At 38.4% G+C, this 24585-nt stretch overlaps 2 protein-coding genes and 1 pseudogene across 4 annotated transcripts; 1 reads left to right on the top strand and 2 right to left on the bottom strand.

Annotated features, from left to right (window-relative positions):
• The first annotated feature begins 220 nt into the window (after positions 1 to 220).
• LOC112190017 (homeobox-leucine zipper protein HDG2) lies at positions 221 to 7086 on the top strand. Of its 3 annotated transcripts, none has more exons than XM_024329430.2 (13): positions 221 to 627; positions 805 to 1349; positions 1876 to 2111; positions 2217 to 2334; positions 2500 to 2688; positions 2978 to 3436; positions 4220 to 4321; positions 4411 to 4617; positions 4713 to 4887; positions 5028 to 5299; positions 6040 to 6129; positions 6229 to 6633; positions 6719 to 7086. In XM_024329430.2, exons 2-12 carry the CDS (start codon positions 1245 to 1247, stop codon positions 6589 to 6591), a joined length of 2316 nt encoding a protein of 771 aa, XP_024185198.1. In that variant the 5' UTR covers positions 221 to 627; positions 805 to 1244; the 3' UTR covers positions 6592 to 6633; positions 6719 to 7086. The 3 variants fall into 3 exon arrangements, with proteins under 3 accessions (XP_024185198.1, XP_024185197.1, XP_024185199.1); XM_024329429.2 differs by having other exon boundaries at positions 6040 to 6135; XM_024329431.2 differs by having other exon boundaries at positions 1811 to 2111; positions 6040 to 6135.
• A 1382-nt stretch (positions 7087 to 8468) lies between these two features.
• On the bottom strand, positions 8469 to 9952 carry LOC112188481 (sigma intracellular receptor 2). The gene is made up of 2 exons (XM_024327603.2): positions 9471 to 9952; positions 8469 to 8818 (listed from the first exon to the last, which is right to left on the bottom strand). Exons 1-2 carry the CDS (start codon positions 9948 to 9950, stop codon positions 8639 to 8641), a joined length of 660 nt encoding a protein of 219 aa, XP_024183371.2. The 5' UTR covers positions 9951 to 9952; the 3' UTR covers positions 8469 to 8638.
• Positions 9953 to 10481: 529 nt separating this feature from the next.
• On the bottom strand, positions 10482 to 11600 carry LOC112185019 (annotated as a pseudogene).
• Between the last annotated feature and the right edge of the window lie 12985 nt (positions 11601 to 24585).

The following is a 24585-nucleotide window of genomic DNA, read 5'->3' as shown; positions in this document are numbered from 1 at the left end:
CCCGATCCGAATTACAATCCTGAATCCCTTTTTACTAATAGAAAGTTAAATTGAAATGTGAACTCGTAGAACGTGGGTGGTAAAAGATTCATAAACTACAGCAAGAGATTGGAAGAAAAAGAAAACATAGAGTTTGGTAGCCGTCATCCATTGCACCATACACTCTCCTAAGGGAAGAATTAAACCCCCATAAGAATGCTATCTTTTTCTCACTCCCTCCCTCCCTCTCTCTCATAGCAATTACACCTCTTAGTCTCTCTCTCCCACCATTAAATGCAATTGCACCCTCTCAATACGCTCTGCAATTACTCCTCGCTGCCATACTTTTCTCCCTCTGCCCCCTCTTTCTTCCTTCCTTTGAATCCATCCTCTGCTCTTTTGCCTTTTTCTTCTTCTTCATCATCCGTTTCTCTTTTTTTTTTTTTCAACTTCAACTTCAACTTCAAACCTATATATTATTCCTTACTATAAAACCTTAACATACCAAAGCCGTACACCGGAAGACCACTTCTGTGGCACCAAACAGTGGTTTCCCGGCAGCAAATCACTCCAAAATCGATCAGATCTGTAGCGCGTTTCCTGTCCAGGGCTTTTCAAGAACTCCAACGAAGAAGATCATAGATACTGGTATTTCATAATTTTTATTATTTCTTCAACTTGATTTTTACTTGTACTTTCATGTCTAATGGGTCGATTCCAAAATAAGTTTCCGTTTTCCTTTTTGCTGTCCTTAAGGCTTCTTTAATCTTTTTCATTTATTTGCAATATTATTTTTTCTAACAGATCTTTTCTTGTTCATTTTAGGTTACTGCGGCTTACAAGGATATACTTGGGTGTAAGAAAACAACGAGATATTCGTTGGCGTTATGTATCTTTGTCCATTTGGTTTGGATTGAATTTTCGTCTGTCAAGAAAACTGTATCCTAAATTGTCATCGACTCAACCCTATATATTTGCTCCTTGGACACTCTCTACCTCACTGAGTACAAAACCAGATAGGTTTTATAAGAGAGAGTGAGAGATCCTCTGGCCTTTTCAACGACAAAACCATTTTGTCATCTCTCTGTCTCTTCTTAACCAGTGAAAATTTCACATTTTCTCTGTTTCAAAACCACTGTCAGAGAATTAAATCTAGCTCAAAGCCTCAAACCCTTCATATCTAGCTAGCCCTATACAAAAGAACCCCCAAAAAATGCACAGTGCCTTTCAGAGAGTACTACTCTAGGGTTTCTGGGTGTTGAATTATGCCGGCCGGTATTATGATTCCAGCGAGAAATATGCCTTCGATGATGGGAAGCAATGGGAATCTTGGTGGGTATGGATCATCTTCAGGACTTACTCTTGGTCAGGTCAGTACTATGCTGTTAGATCTATTCTTTTCGCAATTATTTGGTTACTTATCTGAAACAAGCTTTTTGGTTGAAAAAATTAATGGGTACGTTTGATCCATTATTTTCCTGATTTCTTTCCTCCTTCTAAATTAATTAATTTTTTCTTAAAATTTTATATTTTGACCCCAGTACTTAAAAAAATTAAAAATTCAATCACGTTGATGGGTTTGACCTTAGGTAGACCAAAATTTTCCTTTTGAAGCAAAATCAGTCTCGATATAAGAAAAAAGTTGCATAGATGCTTTCCACACACCACAGAGCCACAGAGGGCACAAAGACAGAGATCTCAGAAAATTCAACGGGTCTTTTTTTTTCTTTTTCAAACAGTATTTTAATATAATGGAAAGATAGTACTACTCTCCCTGAACCAATTTTTGAGTGCCCATTTTCTGTTTTGTTTTTCGTTTCTGTTTGTTTAGATTTCAAAACAATAAAAATCCTTGCTTGCGGAAAATCTTTAAGAGTAGCTATGGATTTGTTCCAGCCAAACATGATGGAAGGTGGAGGTCATTTCGGAAACCCACTGGACATGATGGCCACTCAGAACACATCAGAAAGCGAGCTGAATGCACGTCTCGGTGATGATTTCGACAGTGCTACAAAATCTGGCAGCGAGAACCTGGAAGGAGGTGGCTCCGGCGACGATGGACAAGACCCTCGCCCCAACAAGAAGAAGAGATATCACCGCCACACCCAGCACCAGATCCAAGAAATGGAAGCGTAATTATTTTAACTCCGCTCTTTTTTAATACTTGATTAACAAGTTCATTATCATTGTCTGAGAATATTAATTACCTCTGAATATTTACTTGTTTTTATTTTCAGTTTCTTCAAGGAGTGTCCACACCCTGATGACAAGCAAAGGAAGGAATTGAGTCGAGAGTTAGGTTTGGAACCATTACAAGTTAAATTTTGGTTCCAAAACAAGCGCACCCAGATGAAGGTATACAAATTTATTTCATTTCCGTAGCATATTACTATTTCATTCATTAATGTGGGATTACTGCTCAACACTAGTCACATTTTAATTTCTGATGTGAAAATGTTTTATTATTTTCCCACTCAATTTTATTGTTTAATATTATACGTTCGTAACGTTGTCTTGCAGACGCAGCATGAGAGGCATGAGAACACGAGCCTTCGTAATGATAATGAAAAGCTTCGAGCTGATAACATGAGATATCGAGAGGCACTGAGCAATGCATCATGTCCTAATTGCGGAGGCCCAACGGCTATTGGAGAGATGTCCTTCGATGAGCATCATTTGAGACTTGAAAATGCTCGATTAAGAGAAGAGGTACGTCAGTTTGGAAATTTGTTAACAAAAAAAATATCGACCAATTCTCATTGCATTACACGGGTTCTTCTGTCTAACGCCTCAGTAAGGAAGGACGTTGAACCAAATTGAAACCAAATTGAAAATTAGAGAAATTGAAATTTGAATTTTAACCACATTCTTTAAATAGGGGATAATATACCTATTTTGTATTTACAAAATCATATTATGCATGCATATTGATTTAATGATCGATCAGCTTATAAATCTCCATTTCCTAATCAATTAATTACTTTTCAATTCTTTCCAGATTGATAGAATATCAGCAATTGCTGCTAAATATGTCGGCAAGCCAGTGGGGAACTACCCTCTTATATCTTCACCAGTTCCTCCTAACCGCAGTCCACTTGATCTTGGAGTGGGAAACATGGGGACCAGTCCTCACCACAGCTTCTTATTAAACTCAGACATGTATGCTCCAGGAGACATTATGCGGTCAATCGGTGCACCTAGTGAGGCAGATAAGCCCATGATTATTGAGCTTGCAGTTGCAGCTATGGAGGAGCTAATCCGAATGGCTCAAATTGGTGAACCTTTGTGGTTGAATAGCATTGATGGATCAACTACTGTGCTAAATGAGGATGAGTACATTCGAACATTTCCTCGTGGAATTGTGCCAAAACAATCTGGATTCAAATGTGAAGCTTCGCGGGAGAGTGCTGTTGTCATTATGAACCACAATAACCTTGTTGAGATTCTCATGGATGTGGTAAGTTTAGTAATTCAATTGAACTACCTATATATATTTGGATGGTATTCTTTTTTTTGGGATGATATTCTTATGCATGGTTGCAAGTTATGTTGTCAAATTTTGATTTATCCACATGTTAGAAACAATATTATAGATATATTAGGAGCACGATTGATGTTTTCGAATCGATCTATGTATTGTTTCAACACGTGTTATATTCTTTAATACATGTACTATTACTTGGTTTAGATCAATGCATGTGGTCTATCAACATTAGAACTTATTGTAGTAATACATGTAACATTCTTGGATCGATATATGTGTCAATATCATATCGATTAAACATGTGTCAATATCATATCGATTAAACACGTGTTCTACTATTTAGCACATGCTTTATAGTTAGATTTAGATTGGTCCACATCTTAAAAAAGTATGAGATTTTTTTGAACACTTGTCATATTCTTTAGTACAATTATATTGTTAGATTTAGATCGATTCCATGTGTCTAAAAAGTAAGAATCTATTGTTTAAACATGTCAAACTCTAATGTAATTGTTCTATAGTAATATTGGGATAGATCCACATATTCAAACATGGTTAAGATATAATCTTTTGAACATGGTGTAAAGTATCACATGTTTTTATCAAGAACTCTCCGTTTTAATCATGTTTATAGTATGACAATGTAACATTGTATAGTGAAACGTTTTGAATATGTACATATAATTTAATGCCTCAGCAAAGAAGTACATGGGAACCCTAATAGTAACTTGTTTTTATTTTTTGTTTACTATTCAGAATCAATGGTCAACTGTATTTTCGGGGATTGTATCAAGAGCTATGACTCTGGATGTGCTATCAACTGGAGTAGCAGGAAACTACAATGGAGCCTTGCAAGTGGTATGCATAGTGTTTAAATATTTGTATACATTATACTATTCAAGATAAGTCTCCTTAATCATGAATGAACATGTATTGTAATTTGGCAGATGACAGCCGAATTTCAAGTACCATCTCCATTGGTTCCAACTCGTGAGAGTTATTTTGTGAGGTACTGTAAGCAGCATGTCGATGGCACTTGGGCAGTGGTTGATGTCTCCTTGGACAATCAACGTGGCTATACTTCTGCTCTGAAATCATGCCAAAGAAGACCTTCTGGTTGTCTCATCCAAGAAATGCCAAATGGATACTCAAAGGTAGTTCAATTAGATTAAACACTCGGTACATCAGTATATGTATGCCAATTTGCATCAAATTTGATTTCATTTTGAAACTCTGGTGCCTGCATTAGGTTACATGGATTGAGCATGTAGAAGTGGATGAAAGAGGTGTTCACAATCTGTACAAGCAGCTGGTCAACTCTGGCAATGCATTCGGGGCAAAAAGATGGGTTGCGACCTTGGACCGCCAATGTGAGCGTCTCGCCAGTGCCTTGGCGACAAACATCCCTACCGGTGATGTTGGTGGTATGTAGTTGATCACACTTTACTAATTAGTATAGTGATGCGCGTGAGTATTTAGAGACTAGATTTAACAACCCTAGATTTAATTTGGTTAAATTGTTTATTTAATCAATATTATATATTTTAAATGCATGGTTGATTAGTGATAACAACTCAAGAAGGGAGGAAGAGCATGTTGAAGCTGGCCGAGAGAATGGTTATAAGTTTCTGTGCTGGAGTGAGTGCATCTACCACTCATACATGGACGACGCTCTCTGGAACAGGGGCTGATGATGTTCGTGTGATGACCCGAAAGAGTGTGGATGATCCAGGAAGGCCTCCGGGCATTGTGCTCAGCGCTGCAACCTCATTCTGGCTTCCTGTTCCCCCCAAAAGGGTCTTTGAGTTCCTTCGTGATGAGAACTCACGAAATGAGGTGCGTTAATTACATTTCAATAATGTTGGAATTACTAAATTTGTTTACCGCGTTTTTGAAATACGAATGTTCATACATTTTGGATATGTTTGGCAATTGTTTGGTTGATTCATGCATCTGTTATGTATAATTGAATTTGAACAAATCTAATACATGAACCTTTTCAACAACTTTCTTTAATTGGAGAATTATTTTCCATTCTAGAAAAGATTATGGTTATGTAGTTGATATAGAAAACTAAATCTGGGAAACGTTATTTTGGATTGCCAAACACCAGGTAGCTAGATTCATCATTTGATATGTATCATTAACCAAATCTAATACATGAACCTTTTCAATAACCTTCTTTAATCGGAAGATTACATTCCAAATTGGCCAGAAAAGAGAAGATTATTTTCCACTCTAGATAAGGTTAGGTATTTGATATAGACAACTAATCTGGAAAATGTTATTGGCATTTAAAATTGGCCTTGTAGCCTGATATGGTTAGTATTCTGGTATTCAAAGATAGTTTTACCATTAGAGAAAAAGCATATATAGGAACCATGCACATTTCAAGTAATTGTCCAGAAAGGAAGAAAATTTCACATCTCACCTAATATGGGAATTGTCTGGGTGGAAAATTCAAGACCCAAGATATAGAAACCCATCTGCATAATGCTGAAAGAAGACTATAAAGCGTAGTATTCCACGACTAAGTTCAATTAACGGATTCTGTCTCGTAATTGTGTTTGATGCAGTGGGATATCCTCTCCAATGGTGGCGTCGTGCAAGAAATGGCGCACATAGCCAACGGACGTGACACTGGGAACTGCGTGTCACTACTTCGAGTAAATGTACCTTCATATCTTCCTTCTTATTATTGATGTTATTTGGATAAAATACTTTTAACCTTACTTACCCTAACGTATTTAATTTTTATTTTGCAGAGTGCCAATTCTAGTCAGAGCAACATGCTCATACTGCAGGAGAGCTGCACTGACTCAACGGCATCGTATGTAATCTATGCCCCGGTGGACATAGTTGCTATGAATGTCGTTCTGAATGGCAGTGACCCTGACTATGTTGCCCTGCTGCCATCTGGGTTTGCTATACTCCCAGATGGAACTAGCGGGAGCAACAACGGGGAAGGTGAATCTGGAGGGTCCTTGTTGACTGTTGCCTTCCAGATCCTGGTGGATTCAGTTCCCACCGCAAAGCTGTCCCTGGGGTCTGTTGCAACAGTCAACAACCTCATAGCTTGCACAGTCGAGCGGATCAAGGCCTCATTGTCCTTGGACAATGAAGCCTGATCAGCTCTTCTTGCCGCCTCAACACAGTTTTTGTTTTCGTAGGTAATTTCGGATCTTACTTTGATATGCTAATATTTGTCTATTTTATTTGAAGTGTTACTGATCATTGTTTGTATTTTGTCCGCAGTATTTTAGGGAGCAGGAGGGAAGAGAAAGGAAAGAAGCAACGATGGTGGTGAGGAATTCAGCTTATACTAGAAGAGGGGAGAAGTCAAGAGCGCACCCTACATGATCATTTTCAGATGAGGGATTAGAGGGGTTCGGGAATTGACTTCCTCGATCTAAGTGAAGACAAAAATTAAGCTACTAAACCTTATTTATTTTTGAGTTGCAATTTTCTTTCTTTTCCTCTTCTTTAACTTTGTAATCTGGATTACACTTTTGCCTCAATTAAGTGGGGTTTAAGCTCTTTTGAAATGGATATTCCTTCTATCATGTTATGTCTTTCTTCAAAAGAAAAGGTAATGAAAAATTGGTTTTACCTGGGTTTTTGTTTGTCTTGGTATGTGATCAACTTCTCTGGTTTGGTCCCAATTACATATGGATTCCATAAGATGAACAATAAATACCATAGATGCTTGCTGCTGGGTGTTGAGCAGATGATGTCAGAGCATGATGTGAATTCTGAGCAATATGGTTACATTTAATGTATCAACTACAACCTGCTATCAAAGTAATGCCATTTCTGCATTCAATTGCAAGCTTGCAAGTCAAAGAAAAATACATTCATGACCAATTAATTTACCCAAGGAAAAATAAAGACACAGTATAAGGTTTTCATGATGCTGAGGCTGGTGGTGGTTGTAAGCCAATAAATGACATGGTTGAATTACCACTCATCAAAGAGGGAGGGATGTTTGAAATTCAGAGTACTTATACAAAAGAAGGAAAATGATTGAAGGTCATAAATTCTCATCACAAAGATGGAAAATGCTTAAAAGTAGTTGATCTTCAAATCTGTGAGATATATTATAAGTTTACATATTGGGTCACCAGGTCACCTACTATTCACTACTTTTTAGTGTTTATTTTAACTCTCTAGGTCACGGGCACAGTTTCCAATAAAACTGGGTCACCAAGTCAGCTTGCAGGTCACTAGGGTGACCCAGGGTGACACGGCGACCTAGGGCATGAAATATACTGTCCAGAGAGTGAAAATACACATAAAAAGCAGTGAACAGTAGGTAACCTGGCTGGTGACCCACGGGTGGACTTGCTCTTCCGGCTACAAAATGAAATGAATGAGAATGAAATCAAAGGGGAACAATAATGAGTAATACCTAATAGGTATATGAACATGACAACAAAAGCTGGCATCATATGGGAAGGATCTATCAGATCTTATTTTAACATTCCTTAATGAGAATTTGACAGCAAAAAAAAAAAAAACCACTACTGCACTACTACAGCAATATCAGTGTTTTCCCATCCTGGTGTTCTAATTTTTTTTTTCCCTCCTTTTCTCTTTGGGCTTATCTCCTCATTGATTAGTAACAAGAATATTAAAACACGTCCCTAGAAGGGCATGGATACTTCATCTCTCCAAAGCTGATTCCATGCCTTGTCTACAAGCTATTTTGTAAATTATAATTGCTGGCAAAGGTGACTATGATAAATGCAGATCTGATGAGGAGCTCAATATGAGTCATGTAAATTAACATATTAGAAAAGAGATCTGATTTGTAAAATCTTACCTGTCCTAAATTTCAAATCTTTAAGGAGTATATGGTTATCAGAGAAGGGATGTTTCATGTTAATAGAATGGAGATGAAAGCAGTTTATCAGAGTATTCATATACAATCTCTAAGGAGTTGAGCATCAAAGCAGAGGACATCTAACATGGAAAGAAAGGAATTGGTCAGATTCTGGATTATATGGAACTACCAACGAATCCATTTGTATAAATCTTTCATTCATTCATAAGTTTATTCTCATCAAAAGATTCAGGTCACAAACACAACGAGCATTTCAATCACAAAAAATGACAAACACAAAACTCTCAAAATGACGATAGAATGACAAAGTCTGAGTCAGTGAGTTGTGTATCTCAAGCCTTCTTTTTCCTGCCCAACATAGGTCTCTTGCCGATCATTGAACTACTCGTCCTGGAAGGTGTCAGCAGCCCACGCAGTATGGCCAAAACACCCAACCCCAGGAAAGGGAAGTACATAAACAACAGCTTATCAGAAGCCTTGCCAGACTGAATCAGTTCTGATAATATAGTCACCTGAAATTCACAAAAGCAAAGCATATCAAACAAAAGAAAGTTGCAGAGATAGACAATCCAATGTGAGACAGAAATCAATATTTCAGACTTTGGAAATATAAAACCTCCACCCCTCACAACCCAATAATAAAATTTTCATCATCATAAGTAAACATTAAGGACAAGTCGGTGGCTTAAACACATTTCTTAACCAGCAACGTGTTCTGTTTCTAATTCAATGCATACTTAAAATGAGGATTCGAACATAATCTGACATATGCTGGAAGTTCTTAGCCAATCTTGGCTAACTGCATCATCAGAGGTTCAGACTGAGCTGACAACTTTTACACCATTTTGTTGTTACAATTTAACTGATGCTAACAGTGGGTAAAATAAGCAAAAAAAAGTTTACAAAATTCTCTTAACTGGCTAGTCTATTTCAAGTTTCAACCAATCTATAATTCTCAGGCCACAGTCTCTCACTGTATGAGTTTAAATGAGTTACAAGCATCACCAATGTGTAATCTTTACATCATTTTCCTGAATCTGAACAGCTCCAAAATACTCAAACACTACAAAAAGTTACTAACTTGATCTAGAACAGAACTTAAAACTCAATAAAACAAGGAATTGGATACAAGTAAAAGTAAAAAAAGAAAGTTGGAAACTTTACCATGGAGGTGAAAACAGAGACGCCATAGATCAAGCAGGTGGTGCTAAACCAAGACTTGGAGGCCAAAATTCCGTACAGGTTGGCAAGAGCAAGAGGCCACTGAAACAGCAGCTCAAGCCAGACGATCCCAACGATGAAATGAGGCTTCTGGGTCATGAGATAGTCGCCGTACTCACGCGCGTACCAGTTCTTGAGCTCAACTAAGACGCTCGGGAAGAGGCTCTCAGGCAGACACGTCTGCGCGTCGATTAACGGCGCCGCCACCGCGATTACGACGAAGAAGACGAAGAGGACGGCGTCCACAAGCTTTAACAGAGCACCCATTTGGAGGGTATGAAGGTAATTGCGCTTTTTGTATGGGCGTCTGTGTTTCTCTTGGGGGGTTCTGTGAAACTGTGTGCGGGAGGAAGGAGATGATATGCGTCTTGGAAGTCGAGTTTCGCAATTTCGACGACTATCGTTTGGCTTGATGCTTTTCATATATATATATATATATACGCCTGGTCGTTTTTCGTGACATGGAGGCCTCAGGCCTGTGCTTTTGGTTTTAGGTGTGAGCAACCAACTAACCAATTGAGGGGTAGTTTTTCTTTTTTTAGTCTGAAACCAAAAGGAGTATTGTTGTGCTCAGATTTGGTTGGATAATACTCGGGTTTTTTTGTTTTTTGTTTTGTCAAGAGAATGTGAGCGTCCATTAGTAGTAAAATGTAAGTAACATAACACAAATAACTCACTCAAATATTAGGCCACGATAAGATTGAGTAATTCTTAAATAATTGTAAGAGGTTCAAGATCAAATATCAACTTTGAGATTTCTATTATATGAGATTTCAATGGCCAACTAATGTCCCTTCCTGCTGGCTTCCTTGAGTTCTTAATTGCCTTCAACAAGATAAACATACAAATGAGATCCAACTAAAGTACTTTACAAACGTGAAATGATAGCTGGTCGAGATTCGAGATCTAAATCCTTTTCTTTTTTGTGGCATTATTGGCTGTTGAAGTAGAGGTTCATGGCGGCAGCTGCCCACGCAGCATGGCCAACACAGTAAACCCCAAAAAAGGGTAGCACAATAGTAACAGCTTGTTCGATGTCTTTTGCCAGAACCTATCATCTCTGTTAACATGGTGACCTGCAATTTTCACCAAATCAGAGATATAGAATATAAACAGAATTAGAAACTATGGGATGATTGTATTTGATTGCATATCTTTGGTTGTTGTAATTTTTCTTTTTATTATTAGACAACAACTATTCGTTCCTTGAGTCATTATCAAAGATCCCATAATCACTGAGAAAAGATTACTCTTGGGAGATTTGTATATAAAGCTGCAAACCGCTACACTAAATAATTTAAGATATAACACCACCCTAATTTGAAGAATCAGTTACGACTTATATATGAAGAGATAAATCAAGCAAATTCTTTACCATGGTGGTGAACAGGGGCGGAGCCACATATAGGCCAACTTGGGCACTTGCCTAGACTGAGTTTTTCTTGTTTACCTTGATTTATATATGTTGGCTGAAGGAAGCTACCTAAAACATAGCAGAAAAGGGCAAAACCAGATGAATCTTGCCTTACCTAGGCTGGATTTTTCTTGTTTGCCTTGAATCTTGCCTTACCTAAGAAACTTTTCTAGATCCGCCACTGGTGGTGAAGTAAGTGGCGCCATGGACCAAGCAAGTGGTGTTGTACCAAGACTTTCCAGCCAACATGCCATACAAGTTAGCAAGGGCAAGAGGCCACTGAGTTCAACCAAGACAAGACCAACGATGAAATGAGGCTTCTCCACAAAGCAATAGTCATCGAACTCGCCGACGTACCTTGTACTCCACCATCCACTCCGGAAAGAGGCTTGGAGGCAGAAGTAGCTGCGAGTTGACCATCGGAAACATCGCCATTATGATGAAGTATAAAATGATTATGGCGTCAATTATCATCAGAAAAGCACCCATTTCTTAGGCTCGATCAGAATCGGGTGCTTAATTTGCCAACACTTGCTGCTCTTCTGCCTTGCTGAGTTGCGGTGATGGCAAAATGGGACTTCACTACAACAAAATTGCTTATTCATAGCACTTAATGATAGCGTTTTTTATGCAAGTGCTATAGATTGTATATACCTCATTCTTTGATAGCGTTTCTAAAATTTTAAACGCTGTGAAAAAAATTGAGCGGGAGCAAGCGGGTAATGAAAAACATAGGCGGGCTTAATTTTAGGTAGGTGACACTTTAAATGTAAAGCAATGACTAGGACCCTAAAAACCTCTTCTCTTTCGGTGGCCGCTCTCTCTCTTCTCTCTCGGTAGCCGCTCTCTCTCTTCATCCCCACCGAGCTTCTTTCACTCTCGATTGCAGAAACTCTCCTCTTCTCTCTTCGTTTCTTCATAAGGTATGAAACATGAAAGGAACTCATCAATCCTCTCTCTTCATCCCCACGGAGCTTTGAAATCTCTTTACTTTGAAAATTTCTTTTGATTTTAATTTAAGAATGATATCTGGTTATTGGTTTAATTTTTCGTTTTTCTGTTTCAAAACCAGGAGAGCTTTGTAAAGGATTAAATTTCGCTTTGAAGGTAACAATTAATTAAGCATATACTCGCTTCTGTTTTCTGCAAGTAACTGTCTCTCTCTCTCTCTCTCTCTCTCTCAGGGAAGACATTATTGTTCACTACTATTCTCACTTGTTAATTGCTTACATTGCCAATAGACCAATATATTTCATTCTCTTGTACCACCTTTCTCCTTGTATTGATTTTTTTTTTTGGGTAATTGCAGGTTTATATTTTTTATTTGGTTCTTCGAGCTCTAGACACTGTGGGTACGTATCTATTTTCTTGGGTCTTATGCTTTCTAAATGCTTTACTGTTGATTGTGTCTGAAAGATTCAATTTGGCTTGTTTGAGCCTAAGATTCAATTAGCCTTGGGCATGTGGTGTTGTTTGTTGGGCAAAATGTCAGCATAGAGTTTACTGAAATTTCAAATTAATTGGACTTGATTAGACACTAGGTGAAAATGATTTTTAGCTTTATGAACATTATTTGGTCCATTAGCTTAATAAGGTCATTCTCTCAGGTTGGATTTTTGTCTCTGTTTTCCCCATTCTGTTTAGTTTTGCTGGTCATATTGTTCTTGATGCATGTACAGAATCATTGTATATGAAAACTGAGTCTGTTTGATCTCTGTATTATATCTTGTGTGTTGAGTTGTATCTTTGTTTGCAATCATGGTGTTTCAGATGAATTGTTAAGTCCTTCAAATACAGGTTCTTTTGTAGAGCATCGTCCCAGACTTATACTCAGGTTAATAATCCAAGGTATGTTTTTGCCTTCTGCAGCTGCATTTTTCAATTCTATTCTTATGTATAATCATATGATATATTCTCAAAAAAATTAAATAAAAAGGTGATAAATATATATATATATATATATATATGTATGTATGCATGTGAATGCTAGTAGGTCAGATTATTCTATGCATCATATGTCAAATTAAACTTTTTTCTTCTTTAGTAATCTTAATTCCTTCTATAAAGAATGTGAACTTAACATAAAAGTTGATTATCTACGAGTGATTATTTAGCTTATTTGTCTTGCATTAATTTAAAGTTTCTATCTTTCATGGCTGCTACCCTTTCATTGATTTAAAGTTCTCATCTTTCAGAATTTTTCTTATAAAATAGAGTAGTTGTGCTTGCCATGAGCTTTATAGTGGAGCTCCCAAGCTAGATGTCACTCCGACGTTTTTAATGATGGATTCCTCTTCTGGTAACCACAAAACTGAAAAGGGAGGAACCTTGACTTCAAGTTTTCCTGCTAATGGGGATATGTTTGGACGAGTTGTAAATGGTACTGGTGAGACTGAAGGTAAGGATAGCTGGCCGAATCCACTTTTGACTACATTGTGAATCAATCTAAAACCTTGCTCATATTTCTGTAACGTACTTTGCAGGCAAGCGGCTAGCGTTTTTAGTGGAGTGGTTAAATAGTTTACTTCCTGATTTAGGTTTACCAGAAACTGCTTCATATGAGGACTTGAGATCAGTATTGATTGATGGTACCATTTTATGTAGGCTATTGAACAAGCTTAGACCTTGTTCTGTTGACGAGGTTGATTTCCTAGTCTCCCCTACAAGTTATTTACCAGTTGGATTGAATGTCTGGTATATTTGTGAGATTTAATTTCCTTGTTCATATGTTCCCTCTTACTCATTTTCTGGTTTATATTATTGTGCAGGGATCTATGAAGACTGTTATAGATTGTCTTTTAACACTTAGAACACGACTTGGGTCAAGTGTTGCAGCAGAAGGTTTTTCTCTATTTAGTCCAACTGGTAACTATGACAGCCCTCAAAGGGATTTATCTTCCCGTGGATTTAGTTCTCCGTTAACTGTAGAAGAGAGGCAGAAGGTCTTTGTATGAGTCAAAATATCAACGTGCATTGTGTAGTCCTGTTATGTCAGGTACAGTTATTCTCTTGCACTCACCAGATCCATCACGCATGGTAACTGGCTGATAATGATTATGGATAAAAGAAGATAGTAGTAAATACCATTCAAACTGTTTTCCTATACCAAATTTTGTTTTTGCTGGTATAGCCTTTATTTGGTTCAGTTGACAAATTTTTAGATTTTGTTTTCTTCAAACAGTTGATCTTTGACGCAACTTTACCTTCCACAGAGCCATCAGCAGAACTAATGCATCATGTTGGACATAAGTTCCATGAGTTATTTCAGATAAGACAAGGATGCTACGCGGATCTTCCTGCTGCAAAGATCTCAGAAATGATGAAATCTAACAGTTTAGATGTATGTTGTCGATGTACCTGGAAACAAAATCAGGTTCTTTTTTGTGTTCTCATCAAATTAAGTTGTTATTCTTTGAAAATCTGGTAATATGTTTTATATATGTATTGGTCATACCATTTCTAATCATGCTGCTACTTGTGATCGATTAGCAAACTTTTCAACTTATCTAATCATGATTTTGTTTTCTGTTTTGTAGCAGTCTATTGTTGAAGATGATGAGCTCCCTCAATTCAATACTAATGCAGTAAATTAGTTATTATATATGTTTTTCTACTTTGTTAAATTTCAGTAAGTAGTCCATATTGGATCCAAAGACACAACTTGTTGGTTGGACTAGTTTTTGAATTTCTTGTATGGTACAAATTAATTATGTATCATTTTGAACCATTAAATGAATTATTATTTTTATGGCTATCATTATTTGAAACTATTTTCAGTTTGACACAAATGTTTAGATGACATTATTGAAATGCTATAATAAGTGTATAGAGACAATGACAAACTGCTATTAAAAGAAGAATGATAGCATTCCTTAAATGTTAAGGTAGTTATCTAAAAGCAATTATATATATGACAACAACAGTTTATAAATGCTATGAATAATAAGTTAATAGCATTTCAAAAATGCTATGGAAAGTATTTTTATAGCAATTCAGAAATGTTATGAAAAACTAATCTGTAGCGTTTTGTAAATGCTATGCTTACAGACGTATAGATAGCGTTTTTGGAAAACGCTATCTAAAGCAACAAACCTACCATAGCGGTGGCTGTCATAGCGTTTTCTATAACGCTATGACATGATACTATAGCGTTTTTTGGCCGCTATAGATGACTGTTTGTGGTGTAGTGCTTGGAGATGATAGCTATAGCTAGTCAAGGCTCTCTGCTCGATCCGAACCTTGTTGAAAATTAAGCCAGTCGTGTAAAGTCTGCGGTTCAGTATTTTCATGTTTTATATATCTCACTACTTGTTCAATCATCCATGTTAGTCATCTTCACAGCAATTCTTTTTATATCATGCACGTTGATCTTTTAGATGGGTTATTGGTATATATAAATATATACACACACACACACATACAGATCATATCCAAAGCGGAGCTCCGCTTTGAAATTAATGTGTGAAGTTCGAGTTTTGGGTCATTTTTCGGTCGCATATCTACATGTTGACCATTCAATATTTAGGTACTAATGTATAGATCGTCTCTGCAAATTTTCTGCCAAATTGATGATCGTTAAGGTATCTAACTTGCTTAAACCAATGGACAGACTGAATTTATCAATCTGAACCGTACTAGCTTTAAGGAAGTTATCAATGCCTTAACGATTATCATTTTGGCTGAAAATTTGCAGAGACGATCTATATACTAGTACCTAAAAACTGAACGGTCGAGATGTGGATATGCAACCAAAAGTGACCCAAAACTCGAAATTCACACATTGATTTTCAAAGCGGAGCTCCGCTCTGCATAGGATCTGTGTGTGTGTATTGAGCAACAGAGGCAGAATCATCATACTCATGTAGGTAAAATGTAACACCACGTTGTTGGTGACGAAAAATTCCGTAGAGGATTTTGACTCACCAATGAATATGGACCGGAGCGGGAACTGACCAGGAACGATTAAGAAGCTTCTTTAGAGGCTTGACTTGAAGTTCAACCGTCGGGTCGAGGAGGAGGGGGGTACATGCAAAAAAACCTTCGAGGCCTAAATCAGTACGTTTCTTAGTCGAGTAGAGTAAAACAGGTTGGAATGAGATACTTTAACTTAACGTTGGGCGGCCTTTATATAGACAGGGACATACTTGAGGGACAAGCCGTCATTAGTCCCGCTTTTATGGTTACATTAACTTACTCATTTATGATGATAATCATTGCTGCATTAACTCATTTATGATGATAATTATTGCTGCATTAACGACGGTTAATCATAACTCAGTTACGACAGTCATTCATTGCGCATTCATAACCATAATCATTGCGCGTAGTTATTATCGTGGTTAATACCGTAATAATCACAACATTCATGACTGAAATTTATCTCCCTAGTAATTGCGAAGTTAATCGCCTTAATTACGGGCGCAGCAAAAGTTGACTACTTCCACAATGCCCCCAAATTTTCTTTTTAGACGTTCGTTCTAAGAGAAAATTTCCCAAAAGTCTAAATTTATTCTCTGGACACCTGAGTTTCACCTTTGCACACCCATTCTTTAAAATTTCACCTTGAGCGTATATGTGCTCCTATAAGAAAATCCCCATTCCTTGTTCAAAGTCTACATCTCATCTTATGAACGACGACGACGTCGACGCGCCCAAACCATGACTCAGATCTACCTCTGTCTTGCAGCCAGTCTAGTGTCGGGTCTTCGTGTCCTGGACTTGTTTGCTCGTGGCAACTCTAGCGGCGCGTCGTGCCCCCAGTGCTTTGCCTGCAGAGCCGGAGCCTAGCTTTTGGTCAAGTCTGCAAGCGATGCCCCCAGCGTAGGCCTCATCATGGGCCGGGCTAGGGCCAGCCCTACCCTAAAATTTAGGACTTAGGGTAAGGCCGGGCCGGGCTTTGACTAAGTCAATAGAACTTAGGGCTGGGCTGAGGCCTCAAAATGCAAACCCTTACTCGCCCTTAAGGCCCATTATGCAAGGGCCAAAAGGGCCATGCCTGGCTAGCCTTTCCGAATAGGGTCGGGCCGGGCTTTTGTCTAACTCACATAAAACCAAATTTTGCTAATTATAAAATTTAAAAAAAAAAAAAACATCACTGAATACTTTGATAATTTCAAAACCTGAGCTAATACAAATAATTACAAATCCCACATAAACTCAAGTCTCAAAATCACATTCTCAGTTCCTCAGTCTCACTGATTAATTGCAATGAGGCACTAAGGCTACAAAAACTGATTTGATACAAGAACTGATCAAGTCCTCATCAATTCCCAAAAACGTTGTAATAAATACAAAAATTGTATCAATTCCCAAAAAGTTGCAAAGGTTTGTTACTTGCACAATCAAGTCTTCACCAAACAGAGAACTTGCACAAAAAAATATAAATAATTTAGAAACTGGACATATATTTCAGTTCACACAAACAAAACATACCAACTAGACACATATATATACATATTCAGTGATTTAACAGACTGAAAATTTTTCCCATTGCTTTATATAAACTCTTTAAAGTGTCAATTACTCAAATAATCAATACATAACATCAACAAACTGAATGGGAATGAGAGATTACCTCACCAAGTGGGTTTATAGAATTATTCATCAAGAACAGTTGGAACCCAGCTCGTGTCAAGGAAGAACCATGAGATTTCGAGAGACAGAGAAAGATTCGAACCCATCTCGCGTCAATAAGAACATTCAAACCCAACTCGCGTCAAGGAAGAACTGTGAGATTTCGAGAGACAGAAAGAGATTTGAACCCAGCTTGCGTCAATAAGAACATTCAAACCCAGCTCGCGTCAAGGAATAACTGTGAGATTTCGAGAGCCAAAGGAGATTCAAACCTAGCTCGCATCAACAAGAAAGGTCGGATCCTGAGAATTATACTTAGGCCCTCACCTCGCCTCGCAAGCTCCTCGATTTTCGATCCGTTGCAAGCTCCTCACAGTCAACATCACATCCTCAGATCACCTCGCTTCTACTCCACCTCGATCTTCGATCCGACTCATCGCAAGCTCGCCTCGCATCTACGGGATACTGGGATAGCATCTGGCCGTCTGCCGTAGATGGTGGCTGAGAGAGGCGGTCTGGACTCTGATGAAGGAACAACAGGTTTGAGAGAGAGGAGGCCTATGTTTGAGAGAGACTCAATAGTGGGAATGTGGGATAAAGTCTCTAGGTTTTTATTTTGCCCTATTGCTACTTGAGTTGGACTTGGACAATTGGGCTTCATACCTTCAACCTTTGGGCCTTAAACACACTTCTGAGACCAATTTTTGTAATATGACAGATTGAAGATCCAAATACTTCATCAAAACTCCCATAGTTTTTTACACATGTAATATATATTGTAATAGAAAACAACAAAAATATAATATTAAATTTAGGGCCGGGCTTTTAGGGTCGGGTCGGGCCGTAGGGTAGGGTCGGGCTTCATTTGTATGACCCTACCCTATTTTAAAAAGGGTCGAGCTGGGCTTATGGCCATATGATGAGGCCTACCCCAGCGAGCTGCCTCTTTCCTAAGTCGTGCCCCCAGCAAAACTCTCTCTGTTCTCCCTGTGTTTTTTTTTTGGCTTGTGATGCTGTCACCGAGTACTGCCAACGCATGATACTAAATTTTCCTGGGATAGACGAGTCTCTCATACCATACTATGTGGGCTTCGACGCGCCCCCCCCCCCCCCAACGTTGAAGCTTCTCATCCTCGAATGTTTTATTTTTCATTTGTTTTCAGCATTACGTCCATATAAAAATGTTGCGTGGCAGGCGACCACTTTAGTTTCTTTCAATTTCCAGCTTTGAATGTTCTCGTTGATGATTAAATAATAAGAGTTTCTAATCTAAGTAAAATAACATTATGGCCTGACCCTCTTGATCACTTAACTCCCTGAACATTCCGCGACATCGGCCTCAACGTCGGTGACGTCTTCTTCACAATGGCCGTGACATTGGGGTCGGTGTCAATGACGTCTTCCTCAATGATCACAACTTCTGTGTCGGTGTCGGTGTCGATGACGTCTTCCTCAATGACAGCGACGTCGGTGACGCTGACGCCTCTGTCAATTACTTCAATGCCAGCCTTGATGTCGGCGACGTCTTTCTTAATGACCGCTACGTCGGCGGCTTCCTTCTCAATGACTTCGACGCCGGCCTCGATGTCAGCGACGTCTTTCTCAATGACTTCGACGCCAGCCTCGACATTGGCGACGTCTTTCTAAATGACTTCGACACCAGCCTCAACGTTAGCAACATCTTTCTCAATGACTTCGACGCCAGCCTCGACGTCGGCGACATCTTTCTCAATGATTTCACGTCAGTGTCATACTTCTTAATGACTTCGACGCTAGCCTCGACGTCGGTGTTGTCCTTCTCAATAACTACGACGCCAGCCTCGACATGGATGATGTCTATCTCAATAACCTCAACGCTAACCTCAAAGTCGGTGTCAACCTCGACGGTGGTGCCAACCTCGATTTCGGCATATGCATCTTTCTTAATAACCTCGGCCCCAATCTAGACTTCAGTGTCAATCTCGACGTTGGTGATGTCTTTTTCAATAACCTCGATGCCAACCTCGACGTCGGTGACGTCTTTCTCAATAACCTCATTGCTAACCTTGACGTCGGCCTAGATGATGATGATGGCAGACTCAATAACGGTCATCGACGTTTCTATGGCTTCGATGTATATTTCATTCCCCTACTTACCCCCTTGTGTTTCTTTTCTGTGCTCACAGATACTTAGAAAGAAAAACAAAACAAAAGAAGAATACAGTGGACAATTCGAAATTGAGAGCCAATATCCGGGGCATAGAGCCATTTAAACAAAAACTATGTATTGGAGGATTTGAAACCAAACTGTATAAGAGTGTTTTCCTCCTCACATTGCTCCTTATTGTCTTCTGAGAGTGAGATTGCCCCCAATCCTTGTAGGGGTCGGATTCATTACCGATTGCATAACCTCCACGTCCTATAAGGATAAAATCAATCACCTCGTCCCACCCTCGCTTGTAGCGAGGGTGAGGTCAATCATCGCACCCCCACCTGGGGCAAAGGCGAGGCGAGGCAGTCCATCCCACCCTTGCCTGGAGCGAGGGTGTGGTCCATCATCCTACCCCTACATGCAGTGAAGGTGAGGCACATCATCCCACCCGAAGCATTAAGGTAACTGCCCTACTCGAGTAACCAGCTCCTATGAATCAAAAGTAACTGTCTTACTCAAGGAATAGGGCTGTCAATGGGTCGTGTGGGGTTGAGTTTGTGCCGGATCAAGGTATTTTTAGTGTCGCAAGATACAAACTCAAACCCAACACATTTAATAATCGTGTCAAAAATTTAAACCCAAACCCGACCTATTTATTAAACGGGTTACCCGTTTCCAACCCGCTGAACCCATTTAATAAATAGGTCGTATCGTGTTAGACAAAATGACTTATTTAAGGGTGTGAGGGCAAGTTTGTGTTTTGGATTTCCAGCAGCAATAGCCCTCTTGATAGAGCGAAGACCAGGCCCAAAATAGGTCAAAGGCGTGGCCCAGGAACATTTTTGTTATGACTAGCTGGATGGTAACAACAGCGAATAGAATTGATTTTAGAAAACATAGCTTATAAATGGATATGGTGTGGGAGCAGTGACATGGTTTTGGGTTATGGGATAAGGCTATTTGGGTATTGATGGCAAGGTTTTTTTAGAGATGAAGCTTGATCTCTTGCTTGAAGTTTCTGGGTCGTTCTGGCTTTCTTTCCAGTAGTAATGAACCAGCTTTTTATAGTGAAGGTGAGAGGAGAAGATTGGTGCCATGGACCGAGGGTTCTGAGGGAGCATTCCCAATTTTGGGGAGATAGTTCATATGCTTTCAAGCTTGGTTTTATCTGTTGATATTACCGATTCGCATGGCACAAAGAACAAAGTAAATGAAAGCAAGTGCAAAAAGGTCTTACAGAAAGAGAGCAAAAAGCTCATACGTACAGAATTAGTGCTTGGAAGCTTCCAAACCTAGACTCCAATGAGGCCATGAGAGTAGCAAAGCTTGCAAAGCTACTTTTTTATGTAAATTTCTGGATGTATATTGCTAGGAAAGTACTATTAAATGTACTTCTTTTGTGGATAAAAGATTACCTTTGCACAGTTCATTTTGGTGCATGATGTGGGTATTGATCAGTTACTGTTAATTTGGTCATTTTTTATTCCGCTTCCAGCATATATAATGCGTTGAATCATTCTTCTAATACAACAATAACCACACAAAACTATCATATGTACACAATATTTACAATAGCCTCAAAATTAAAACTGTCGTCTGAATGCAAAACAGATCACGCATACTATGAAAAAAACTATTGTGTGAATAGCAGTCACACAACGGTTATAAAAAAAAAACAACTTCTGAATCACAATCTCACAACGGGTTTTTAAGTTACCCGTTGTCTGAGTAACGTTCACACAATAGTTAATGTTGTCGACATGGATGTCGAGTTCTTTAGACAACAGTTCTCTAAATCATGTTTTATCAGACGGCAGTGAGATATACGACAGTCAGCTCCGTATCAAACTACAGTTTTTAGCAGTCGTCTGGTTCAATTTTTTTACTAGTGAATCTAGACATCTATACTCAAAGGAGAACTGCCATCACCCTCATAATGGAGAAAATATTTCAAACAGTACCTGAACTAAGACCGACTCCTAACTTCAGTACCCGACTATGCAAAACTATCACTTTGGTATCCCAAGTTTGAAGCTCGACCCAAGAATGGTACACGCCGTCCATCACAGCGTTAAGTCTTTGCTACGTGGCAAACCATGAGGACCCTCAAAATATGCCACGTGATTAGCTTGTTAACGCCGTGATGGACGGCGTGTACCATTCTTGGGTCAGACTTCAAACTTGAGGTACCAAAGTGATAGTTTTGCATAGTCGGGTACTGAAGTTAAGAATGAGTCATAGTTCGGGTACTGTTTGTAACATTTTCTCCGCATAATATATCTATTTGTTACATTGAGACTGTCGTCTTACATAATATATGTGCATTTAATTATCTAAACTGATTTAGAGACTTTAGAGCATTTTTAGCAGACTCTCTATCTTGCTCCTTAGCTAGTTTGGAGAGCATGTTTAGCTTTTCATATATTTTAGCCTCCAGACCAAATATTTCAAAAAGTCTATCAAAGTTTCCTCTTCAAAAAAAAAAAAAGTTCTATCAAAGTTCTTCTCTCTACGCACGAAGAAGTTTGTCTTTCATCTTCTCTCTTTCTTAATTTTTTGTCTTTTCTCTAATCTTTTTTTATATCAACCTTTTTTGATACCCAACATGTTCATTGTAGTTGTTGAATGTGATTTTTTTTTTTTTTCAATTATGATACTTCGAACCCTAATAGCAATAAAAATGATTTATGAAATCCTAAAACTCAAATATTGTGGTCTAACCCTAAGACCTTGAACCATACTAAATTTTATCTTATTAATTAATTATTCTCATTAATTTGAATTTATATTATGGTTCAAAAAAAGGTTGAACAATTGAATTTCAATTGATTGATTATAGATCAAGATTGCTACAATATATGTTAATCGGCAAAAACAAAATTGCTACAACATATGTTAATCGGCAAAAACAAAATTGATGAGAATAATTAACCATAAACATCAAGTGATCTATATTGTATATTTATGTTGTTGAGAGATTAGGAATGAGAACAAACTCGCTAGACAAACTAACAATCATTTATTTGAGTCAATTTCTATTAGAAGATACTGGAGCATTGAAGAGACAACAAATTATTATTTTGTTTTGTGTTTGGGCTACATTTGTTTTTTTGTTTTTTTTTTGTTTTTTATATTTTGTACATCCTAGGAAATCTGAAGAAGTCATTCATAATAAAGTATATAGATTTTCATGAATCAATAAAATTCATGAATCAATAAAAGTCTATTGCTAAAATCAATAGTTTTAAGAAATCCATAACAGTCTATAAACTTTTTAAAGAGTCTGTGGACTTTTCAAAAAGTCTATCATTTAAAAAAAGTCTGCACAAATCCAAATACAAGTCCAATCTAAATCCCTAATTCTTGCCAAATCCCTGCTAGTGACCTATGACCCAAATGTTTGTTTTAGAAATCAGACTTCATGTTGATATTAGAGAAATGATTTACGTATCAGATTTAACGACCACACGTGATCCATGTTCATCACACATCATGGATAAATCTCCTCAATGTAATGTATGGGTATTTCATAAAAACATATAAGTGATCAATAATCAGTTTGTAATTAAGGAAAAGTAAAATTAATTTTACCATTGTGGTGAAGAAAGACGCGCTATAGACCAAGCAAGTGGTGTTGTACCACGACCTTCCAGCCAACATCCCATACAAGTTAGCAAGGGCAAGAGGTCACTGGAATACAAGTTCAACCACCCAAGATGAGACCAATAAAGAAATCTGAGGTTCACATCCAAAACCAATTGGCAATGGATGAAGTGGTCCAAACTCTTATAAACCCATAGGCAATGTCCCATGTTTCCCATGTGGGATGTATATATATTCTCAACACGCCCCCGCATGTGTGGAGAATTTTTAATCCATACACGTGGACAAGTTATATTGGGTGATTGTGAGCACGTGTGGCCATCGCTGAAACCAAACACGTGGGTAACCCGCTTTGATACCATGATAAAATAATATGGGGTTCACATCCAAAACCAATTGGCAATGGATGGAGTGGCCCAAACCCTTATAAACCCATAGGCAAGGTCCCATTTTTCCCATGTGGGATGTATATATATTCTCAACACGCCCCCGCATGTGTGGAGAATTTTTAATCCATACACGTGGACAAGTTATATTGGGTGATTGTGAGCACGTGTGGCCATCGCTGAAACCAAACACGTGGGTAACCCGCTTTGATACCATGATAAAATAATATGGGGTTCACATCCAAAACCAATTGGCAATGGATGGAGTGGCCCAAACCCTTATAAACCCATAGGCAAGGTCCCATTTTTCCCATGTGGGATGTATATATATTCTCAACATAGCAATAGTCGTTGAACCCGCCGACGTACCAGTTCTTGTACTCCACCATCCACTCCGGAAAGAGGCTCAGAGGTAGAACTAGCTGCGCATCCACCATAGGGGAAGTCGCCATCATGATGAAGAGAAAAAAGAGTATGGCGTTGTTTACACCCGGTTTATCAACCTCCATTTCGTCAAGTCATAGCCATTGGAGGGAGGCTCATGATAATTATTAATAATCTTCTAATTATCAACATCTTTATCTGAAGATGTTAGAGGAAGTATGTTAGAAGTGCCTTTCATATTTTGTAGCCCCACGCAACAATCTAGGAGTTTGGATTAGCATTGGCTAGGGTGGTATATACATATCCAAACAAAGAGAGAGATATGAAAGATAAAGGACATTGGCTTCATGGGTTAGTTAGGACTCTTCAGCAAAGACGTGGTGCAGTACTAATTAACTAATTGATCAATGTTGATTAATCATGTATGCATGATAATTGACATGCCACTTGTCACATGAGAACCACACTCCTATTTGTTGAAGTATTCTAATGCATCAATTAAACTGGGACGTTAATTGGATTGAAGTAAAGGCAGTTGCATGGAAGAAGGACCCAACCACTTCAGCC

The sequence above is a fragment of the Rosa chinensis genome, chromosome 2 (assembly GCF_002994745.2).
Source record: "Rosa chinensis cultivar Old Blush chromosome 2, RchiOBHm-V2, whole genome shotgun sequence".
Classification (NCBI taxonomy): domain Eukaryota; kingdom Viridiplantae; phylum Streptophyta; class Magnoliopsida; order Rosales; family Rosaceae; genus Rosa; species Rosa chinensis.
The sequence above is the reverse complement of the archived record's forward strand: the minus strand, read 5'-3'. Positions and strand labels throughout refer to the sequence as shown.